General features: G+C 48.5%; 1 protein-coding gene across 1 annotated transcript in view; it reads left to right on the top strand.

Annotated features, from left to right (window-relative positions):
• LOC135532517 (intermembrane lipid transfer protein VPS13C-like) overlaps window positions 1-10,502 on the top strand; it is a gene marked incomplete at both ends in the record, with an annotated part of 97,537 nt that overhangs the window by 44,960 nt on the left and 42,075 nt on the right. The window contains 7 exon segments of the mRNA XM_064959996.1: window positions 1,745-1,862; window positions 2,080-2,212; window positions 4,145-4,220; window positions 7,343-7,443; window positions 8,548-8,701; window positions 9,681-9,760; window positions 10,380-10,439. Of these exon segments, the coding sequence (XP_064816068.1) occupies window positions 1,745-1,862; window positions 2,080-2,212; window positions 4,145-4,220; window positions 7,343-7,443; window positions 8,548-8,701; window positions 9,681-9,760; window positions 10,380-10,439 (722 nt within the window).

Below are 10,502 nucleotides of genomic sequence, written 5' to 3'. Positions count from 1 at the left end.
TACAGCTGATCATACAGCGGTGCTGCTGGAGCTGATCATACAGCGGTGCTGCTGGAGCTGGTCATACAGCGGTGCTGCTGGAGCTGATCATACAGCGGTGCTGCTACAGCTGATCATACAGCGGTGCTGCTGGAGCTGATCATACAGCGGTGCTGCTGGTGCTGATCATACAGCGGTGCTGCTACAGCTGATCATACAGCGGTGCTGCTACAGCTGATCATACAGCGGTGCTAGCTGATCATACAGCGGTGCTGATCGACAGCTGATCATGATATATTTGCTGATACAGCTGATCATACAGCTGATCATACAGCGGTGCTGTTACACCTGGTCATACAGCGGTGCTGATACAGCTGATCATACAGCGGTGCTGATACAGCTGATCATACAGCGGTGCTGATACAGCTGATCATACAGCGGTGCTGATACAGCTGATCATACAGCGGTGCTGTTACACTTGGTCATACAGCGGTGCTGGTCATACAGCGGTGCTGGTCATACAGCGGTGCTTCTAGAGCTGGTCATACAGCGGTGCTGGTCATACAGCGGTGCTGGTCATACAGCAGTGCTGGTCATACAGCGGTGCTGCTAGAGCTGGTCATACAGCGGTGCTGCTAGAGCTAGTCATAGTTAAACAGGCTTTCATAAGCCAAATCACTGAGCCACAACTCTAAATGCAATTACGTGTTTAAAAATGGTGTTGATGTCTACGGTTTAAACAGAGCTACTATTTATATTACATTTATATTTCCTAACTGGTCATTTGAAGCGCGCTTCCCGCTAGGCAGGCTTCCCACTAGGCAGGCTTCCCACTAGGCAGGCTTCCCACTAGGCAGGCTTCCCGCTAGGCAGGCTTCCCGCTAGGCTGGCTTCCCACTAGCCTGGCTTCCCGCTAGGCAGGCTTCCCGTTAGGCAGGCTTCCCGCTAGGCAGGCTTCCCGCTAGGCAGGCTTCCCGCTAGGCAGGCTTCCCGCCAGGCAGGCTTCCCGCCAGGCAGGCTTCCCGCCAGGCAGGCTTCCCACAAGATCTTCTGTATTAGCAGCATGCTAGTTGTTGCATCTATAGATCTTCTGTATTAGCAACATGCTAGTTGTTGCATCTATAGATCTTCTGTATTAGCAACATGCTAGTTGTTGCATCTTCCCCTTTACTGCATTTCAAACAATTTTTTCAATCTGTGTCTCATGAAACCACTCAGATGTGTTCCCGTTAATGTCATTATGGAACAAACACTCACTCAGTCTACTGCCTTGTGAGCAGCAATGCGCACTGAGCTCTGTCCCTCTCTGTCTCTGTCCACTGAGCTCTGTCCCTCTCGGTCTCTGTCCACTGAGCTCTGTCCCTCTCTGTCTCTGTCCACTGAGCTCTGTCCCTCTCGGTCTCTGTCCACTGAGCTCTGTCCCTCTCTGTCTCTGTCCACTGAGCTCTGTCCCTCTCTGTCTCTGTCCACTGAGCTCTGTCCCCCACTGTTCCGGTCTCTGTCCCCCACTGAGCTCTGTCCCTCACTGAGCTCTGTCCCCCACTGTTCCGGTCTCTGTCCCCCACTGAGCTCTGTCCCTCACTGAGCTCTGTCCCCACTGTTCCGGTCTCTGTCCCCCACTGAGCTCTGTCCCTCACTGTTCCGGTCTCTGTCCCTCACTGAGCTCTGTCCCTCACTGAGCTCTGTCCCCCACTGAGCTCTGTCCCCCACTGAGCTCTGTCCCCCACTGAGCTCTGTTCCCCACTGTTCCGGTCTGTCCCTACAGGTGAGGAGTGGAAGACGGCCCGTCAACGTGGTTCCTCTATACAGCACATCTTGCAGCCCATGGACTTCAGCCTCCAGCTGGCCAAATGCATGGTGGAGAAGGACACCAGGATGTCCAGGTAACACCAGCCTGTGGGGGCTGAGCCAGGTAACACCAGACTGGTGGGGGCTGAGCCAGGTAACACCAGACTGGTGGGGGCTGAGCCAGGTAACACCAGACTGGTGGGGGGGCTGAGCCAGGTAACACCAGACTGAGGGGGGGCTGAGCCAGGTAACACCAGACTGGTATCTACTGTGTTCCAGATTAGTAAACCTCTGGTATCTACTGTGTTCCAGATTCAAGGTGTCTGGAGAACTGCCTCTCCTCCATGTGAAGATCTCAGACCAGAAGATCCAGGGAGTGTTGGACCTGGTCAACAGCATCCCCCTACCCCAGAGTGGTTCCACCCCTTCCACCCCCACCCAGAAGGTACAGTTGGTATGCCCCAGAGTGATTCCACCCCACCCAGAAGGTACAGTTGGTATGCCCCAGAGTGATTCCACCCTTCCACCCCCACCCAGAAGGTACAGTTGGTATGCCCCAGAGTGGTTCCACCCCCTTCCCCCCACCCCCACCCAGAAGGTACAGTTGGTATGCCCCAGAGTGATTCCACCCCACCCAGAAGGTACAGTTGGTATGCCCCAGAGTGATTCCACCCTTCCACCCCCACCCAGAAGGTACAGTTGGTATGCCCCAGAGTGATTCCACCCCCACCCAGAAGGTACAGTTGGTATGCCCCAGAGTGATTCCACCCCCACCCCCAGAAGGTACAGTTGGTATGCCCCAGAGTGATTCCACCCCCACCCTTCCACCCCCACCCAGAAGGTACAGTTGGTATGCCCCAGAGTGATTCCACCCCCACCCAGAAGGTACAGTTGGTATGCCCAGAGTGATTCCCTTCCACCCCCACCCAGAAGGTACAGTTGGTATGCCCCAGAGTGATTCCACCCCTTCCACCCCCACCCATAAGGTACAGTTGGTATGCCCCAGAGTGATTCAAACCCTTACCCCCCCCATATATTGGTACAGTTGGTATGCCCCAGAGTGATTACATCCATTATATTGAACCCTCCATTATATTGGTACCCCCACCCAGAAGGTACAGTTGGTATGCCCCAGAGGGATTGGTTTGCCCCACCCCCACCCAGAAGGTACAGTTGGTATGCCCCAGTTCACCAGTACAGTTGGTATGCCCCAGTTCACCAGTAGAGTAACCTTCACACCCATTATATTGGTACAGTAGAGTAACCTCTACACACATCCATTATATTGGTACAGTTGAGCAATTTATATTGGTACAGTTGGTTTGCCCCAGTTCACCAGTAGAGTAACCTTCACACCCATTATATTGGTACAGTTGGTTTGCCCCAGTTCACCAGTAGAGTAACCTTCACACCCATTATATTGGTACAGTTGGTTTGCCCCAGTTCACCAGTTATATTGAGTAACCTACAGTTGGTTTACACATCCATATATTGGTACAGTTGGTATGCCCCAGTTCACCAGTAGAGTAACCTTCATTATATTGGTACAGTTGGTTTAACCCCAGTTCACCAGTAGAGTAACCTTCACACCCATTATATTGGTACAGTTGGTTTGCCCCAGTTCACCCCTTCACACCCATTATATTGGTACAGTTGGTTTGCCCCAGTTCACCAGTAGAGTAACCTTCACACCCATTATATTGGTACAGTTGGTTTGCCCCAGTTCACCAGTAGAGTAACCTACACACCCATTATATTGGTACAGTTGGTTTGCCCCAGTTCACCAGTAGAGTAACCTTCACACCCATTATATTGGTACAGTTGGTTTGCCCCAGTTCACCATTATATTGGTACAGTTGGTTTGCCCCAGTTCACCAGTAGAGTAACCTTCACACCCATTATATTGGTACAGTTGGTTTGCCCCAGTCCACCAGTAGAGTAACACACCCATTATATTGGTACAGTTGGTTTGCCCCAGTTCACCAGTGGAACCTATCCCCATTATATTGGTACAGTTGGTTTGCCCCAGTTCACCAGTAGAGTAACCTACACACCCATTATATTGGTACAGTTGGTTTGCCCCAGTTCACCAGTGAGTATCCTACACATCCACCCATTATATTGGTACAGTTGGTTTGCCCCAGTTCACCAGTAGAGTAACCTACACACACCCATTATATTGGTACAGTTGGTTTGCCCCAGTTCACCAGTAGAGTAACCTTCACACCCATTATATTGGTACAGTTGGTTTGCCCCAGTTCACCAGTAGAGTAACCTTCAAACACACACCCATTATATTGGTACAGTTCGTCATGTCTAATAGTAATAGGATTGGCAATCAACTGTTTTCTCCCCCCTCCCATCTTGTTTCCACTAGATGCTGTGTTTGTCTGAGGCCAGGCCCAACGTCCTGGATTTACAGTCCACCGTCCTGCTGGATGCATTAGAGACAGGTGGGGGGGGGGTTGGTTCTTCACTAAACTGTTTCGGCAGGATCTGATCCAGGGTCTGCTATTATCTGACCCCTCTTAATGGTTATAATTGGGCGTCAGGTATCTGATCCTAGATGGGATGCTCCTCCTTTCCCCTGGTCTTTGTCTAAAATGGATGCCACGACTCAGAGTTGTCTGTAGGGGACGGTGAGTCGATGTCGAGTGCAAGCCAGAATACAACAGCTCCCCCCTCAGGTAACAGAAGACTGTATTTTAGAGTCAGCGGCTCAACCTCCTTCATCTGAACTAAATCAGACAAACAAGGGCATTTCCATGGCAACTTACTGAAGAACAAAGACCAGGAGATAGATGGAAGAAGAAAGACCAGGAGATAGAAGGACCATCTGTTACTGAAGAACAAAGACCAGGAGATAGAAGGAAGAAGAAAGACCAGGAGATAGAAGGACCATCTGTTACTGAAGAACAAGGACCAGGAGATAGATGGAAGAAGAAAGACCAGGAGATAGAAGGACCATCTGTTACTGAAGAACAAAGACCAGGAGATAGAAGGAAGAAGAAAGACCAGGAGATAGAAGGACCATCTGTTACTGAAGAACAAAGACCAGGAGATAGATGGAAGAAGAAAGACCAGGAGATAGAAGGACCATCTGTTACTGAAGAACAAAGACCAGGAGATAGAAGGAAGAACAAAGACCAGGAGATAGAAGGACCATCTGTTATTGTATGGGATGAATCATGAATGAGTGGAAACATTTCTTTCACTATGGGATATGTTCTGTTTATGTCCAGACGTCTATAGGTGATGTACACTGAGTGGACAAAGCATTAGGAACACCTGCTCTTTTCATGACAAACTGTCCAGTCCAGATTAAAGCTATGATCCCTTATTGATGTCACCTGTTAAATCCACTTCTATCAGTGTAGATGAAGGGGAGGAGTCAGGTTAAAGAAGGATTTTTAAACCTTGAGACAATGGAGACATGGATTGTGTCTGTGTGCCATTCAGAGGGTGAACGGGAAAGACTAAATATTGAAGTGCCTTTTGAACAGTATGGTAGTGTGTCAAGAACTGCAACGCTGCTGGGTTTTTCACACTGAACAGTTTCTCGTGTGTATCAAGAATGGTCCACAACCCAAAGGACATGCAGTCAACTTGACACAACTGTGGGGAAGCATTGGAGTCAACACGGGCCAGCATCCCTGTGGAACGCTTTCAACACCTTGTAGAGTCCCTGTGGAAGGCTTTCAACACCTTGTGGAGTCCCTGTGGAAGGCTTTCAACACCTTGTGGAGTCCCTGTGGAAGGCTTTCAACACCTTGTAGAGTCGCTGTGTAAGGCTTTCAACACCTTGTAGAGTCGCTGTGGAAGGCTTTCAACACCTTGTAGAGACCCTGTGGAAGGCTTTCAACACCTTGTAGAGTCCCTGTGGAAGGCTTTCAACACCTTGTAGAGACCCTGTGGAAGGCTTTCAACACCTTGTAGAGACCCTGTGGAAGGCTTTCAACACCTTGTAGAGACCCTGTGGAACGCTTTCAACACCTTGTAGAGACCCTGTGGAAGGCTTTCAACACCTTGTAGAGTCGCTGTGGAAGGCTTTCAACACCTTGTAGAGTCCCTGTGGGGGAGGCTTTCAACACCTTGTAGAGTCCCTGCAGAAGGCTTTCAACACCTTGTAGAGTCCCTGTGGAAGGCTTTCAACACCTTGTAGAGTCCCTGTGGAAGGCTTTCAACACCTTGTAGAGACCCTGTGGAAGGCTTTCAACACCTTGTAGAGTCGCTGTGGAAGGCTTTCAACACCTTGTAGAGACCCTGTGGAAGGCTTTCAACACCTTGTAGGGACCCTGTGGGGGAGGCTTTCAACACCTTGTAGAGACCCTGTGGAAGGCTTTCAACACCTTGTAGAGTCCCTGTGGAAGGCTTTCAACACCTTGTAGAGTCGCTGTGGAAGGCTTTCAACACCTTGTAGAGACCCTGTGGAAGGCTTGCAACACCTTGTAGAGTCCCTGTGGAAGGCTTTCAACACCTTGTAGAGACCCTGTGGAAGGCTTGCAACACCTTGTAGAGTCCCTGTGGAAGGCTTTCGACACCTTGTAGAGTCCCTGTGGAACGCTTTCAACACCTTGTAGAGTCCCCGTGGAAGGCTTTCAACACCTTGTAGAGACCCTGTGGAAAGGTCATCCAGCCAACTTGACACAACCGTGGGGAAGCATTGGAGTCAACACGGGCCAGCATCCCTGTGGAACGCTTTCGACACCTTGTGGAGTCCATGCCCCCCGACGAATTGAGTCTGTTCTGAGGGAGAAAGGGGGAGCAAATCAATATTAGGAAGGTGTTCCTAATGTTTTGTCCACTCAGTGTATTTGTGATCTTTTTACACTATGCAGTCTGTATGCAGTCTGTATGCAGTCTCTATATAGTCTGTATGTAGTCTCTATATAGTCTGTATGTAGTCTGTATGTAGTCTGTATGTAGTCTGTATGTAGTCTGTATGTAGTCTGTATGTAGTCTGTATGTAGTCTCTATATGTAGTCTGTATGTAGTTTCTATATAGTCTGTATGTTGTCTGTATGTCGTCTGTATGTCGTCTGTATGTCGTCTGTATGTCGTCTGTATGTCGTCTGTATGTCGTCTGTATGTCGTCTGTATGTCGTCTGTATGTCGTCTGTATGTCGTCTGTATGTAGTCTGTATGTAGTCTGTATGCAGTCTGTATGCAGTCTGTATGTAGTCTCTATGTAGTCTATATATAGTCTGCATGTAGTCTGTATGTAGTCTGTATGTAGTCTCTATGTAGTCTGTATGTAGTCTGTATGTAGTCTCTATGTAGTCTGTATGCAGTCTGTATGTAGTCTGTATGTAGTCTGTATGTAGTCTGTATGTAGTCTGTATGTAGTCTGTATGTAGTCTGTATGTAGTCTGTATGTAGTCTCTATGTAGTCTATATATAGTCTGCATGTAGTCTGTATGTAGTCTGTATGTAGTCTCTATGTAGTCTGTATGTAGTCTGTATGTAGTCTCTATGTAGTCTGTATGTAGTCTGTATGTAGTCTCTATGTAGTCTGTATGTAGTCTGTATGTAGTCTCTATGTAGTCTGTATTACTCTATTTATCTTCCTCCTCAGATTCAGATGGAGAGTCATATTATATGTCCGTGGATGAGGAGCGCCAACCCTCCGTCATCGAGGAGCTGACTGACGTACACTTCAAGTTTGAAGTCAAAGCGGTACGGAGCGTTTTTTAAAACTTTTTTTTCTCTCTACAATGTTCAAATAACCCAATAATCAAAGCAATACATTTTTCTATTGATGACCCCAGTGGGAGTCGAACGCACAACTCTGGTGTTGCTAAAGCGCTATGCTCTACCAACCGAGCTACACAGGACCACTGTCTAAAGCGCTATGCTACACAGGACCACTGTCTAAAGCGCTATGCTACACAGGACCACTGTCTAAAGCGCTATGCTAAAGCGCTATGCTCTACCAACCGAGCTACACAGGACCACTGTCTACAGCGCTATGCTACACAGGACCACTGTCTAAAGCGCTATGCTCTACCAACCGAGCTACACAGGACCACTGTCTAAAGCGCTATGCTACACAGGACCACTGTCTAACCACTGTCTAAAGCGCTATGCTACACAGGACCACTGTCTAAAGCGCTATGCTACACAGGACCACTGTCTAAAGCGCTATGCTACACAGGACCACTGTCTAAAGCGCTATGCTACACAGGACCACTGTCTAAAGCACTATGCTACACAGGACCGCTGTCTAAAGCGCTATGCTACACAGGACCGCTGTCTAAAGCGCTATGCTACACAGGACCACTGTCTAAAGCGCTATGCTACACAGGACCACTGTCTAAAGCGCTATGCTACACAGGACCACTGTCTAAAGCGCTATGCTACACAGGACCACTGTCTAAAGCGCTATGCTACACAGGACCACTGTCTAAAGCGCTATGCTACACAGGACCACTGTCTAAAGCGCTATGCTACACAGGACCACTGTCTAAAGCGCTATGCTACACAGGACCACTGTCTAAGGACCACTGTCTACAGCGCTATGCTACACAGGACCACTGTCTAAAGCGCTATGCTACACAGGACCGCTGTCTAAAGCGCTATGCTACACAGGACCGCTGTCTAAAGCGCTATGCTACACAGGACCACTGTCTAAAGCGCTATGCTCTACCAACCGAGCTACACAGGACCACTGTCTAAAGCGCTATGCTACACAGGACCACTGTCTAAAGCGCTATGCTACACAGGACCACTGTCTACAGCGCTACCATTTTATTGAGGTGTGTTTTTGGTGACGTTCTCCAGGTGCTGTTGGAGTTGACGCGTCAGGCTGACCAGGAGAACACGCTGTTAGCCCTCAGTGTGTCTCAGCTGGGAGCAGAAGGCAAGATGAGAACCTATGACCTCACCATCACCTCCTACCTCCGTAAAGTAGGCCTGGACTACTGTGAGATACGAGGTACCAGTAATCCTAACTAACTAACCCTAACCCCTGACCTATGACCTCACCATCAACTCCCACCTCCGTAAAGTAGGCCTGGACTACTGTGAGATACGAGGTACCAGTAACCCTAACTAACACTAACCCCTGACCTATGACCTCACCATCACCTCTGTAAAGTAGGCCTGGTCTACTGTGAGATCAGAGGTACTAGTAACCCTAGCCCCTAACCTATGACCTCACCATCACCTCTGTAAAGTAGGCCTGGTCTGCTGTGAGATCAGAGGTACTAGTAACCCTAGCCCCTAACCTATGACCTCACCCTCACCTCTGTAAAGTAGGCCTGGACTACTGTGAGATACGAGGTACCAGTAACCCTAACTAACACTAACCCCTGACCTATGACCTCACCCTCACCTCTGTAAAGTAGGCCTGGACTACTGTGAGATACGAGGTACCAGTAACCCTAACTAACACTAACCCCTGACCTATGACCTCACCCTCACCTCTGTAAAGTAGGCCTGGTCTGCTGTTAGATCAGAGGTACCAGTAACCGTAGCCCCGAGCCCCTAACCTATGACCTCACCCTCACCTCTGTAAAGTAGGCCTGGTCTGCTGTGAGATCAGAGGTACTAGTAACCCTAACCCCTAAACTATGACCTCACCCTCACCTTTGTAAAGTAGGTCTTGACTACTGTGAGATCCGAGGTACTAGTAACCCTAGCCCCTAACCTATGACCTCACCTCTGTAAAGTAGGCCTGGACTACTGTGAGATCCGAGGTACAGTAGGACTATGGTGGAAACTGTATCTGGGATTAAGTCCTCCACAGAAATGGTAGTAGCAGCCCATGTAGGATGTAGACTGGGCCGTGGGATGTCTGTAAACAGGAAATCACTATTATTTATATAAATGTCCACGTCCAACTGATTCTATCCCTCTATAACAGGGATGGGCATCTCCAGACATGATTAGTAATGAATGATGTTCATTTCCAGACTCCAATAACCAGCCTCTGCACCTGATCAGCTCCTCAGACAAGCACGGCTCAGACCTGCTCAAAGTGGAGTACACCAAAGTAAGTGGAGTTTTACTCAATGGGTCCTTCTGTCCATTCACTCCTTCTGTTGGTCTCAAATCCATATCTCTCTCTTTCACTCTCTCTCACTCTTTCACTCTCACTCTTTCACTCTCTCTCACTCTTTCACTCTCTCTCTCTCACTCTTTCACTCTCTCTCTTTCACTCTCTCTCTCTCACTCTCTCTCTCACACTCTTTCATTCTCTCTCTCTCTCTCTCTTTCACTCTCTCTCTCTCTCTTTCTCTCTCTCTCTTTCACTCTCTCTCTCTCACTCTTTCTCTCTCTCTCTCTCACTCTTTCTCTCTCTCTCTCTCACTCTTTCTCTCTCTCTCTTTCTCTCTTTCTCTCTCTCTCACTCTTTCACTCTTTCACTCTCTCTCTCACTCTTTCACTCACTCACTCACTCACTCACTCACTCACTCACTCACTCACTCACTCACTCACTCTCTTGCATTTTGCCCAAGTTCACAAGCACGATATCTTATTTTAGAAAGAAAAATCCCAATATTTGTATCATTGGGTCTCTCTTTCTATGGAAATCTTATATGAGCTAAGCGGTTGTTTTCCAGAGCAGGAAGTGTTTGTGGGTATTAACGACATCCTATCCCTTCCTACAGGCTGATGTCAACGGGCCTAATTTCCAGACCACGTTTGACAACACTGAGCAAAACCTGAAGGTACGTGATATGAATTGGTAGTGTTTTTGTTGTTGTTTTTCTTCTGAGTAACCAAGGTAACCG

The sequence above is a fragment of the Oncorhynchus masou genome, unplaced genomic scaffold (assembly GCF_036934945.1).
Source record: "Oncorhynchus masou masou isolate Uvic2021 unplaced genomic scaffold, UVic_Omas_1.1 unplaced_scaffold_1890, whole genome shotgun sequence".
Taxonomy (NCBI): Eukaryota; Metazoa; Chordata; class Actinopteri; order Salmoniformes; family Salmonidae; genus Oncorhynchus; species Oncorhynchus masou.
The sequence above is the reverse complement of the archived record's forward strand: the minus strand, read 5'-3'. Positions and strand labels throughout refer to the sequence as shown.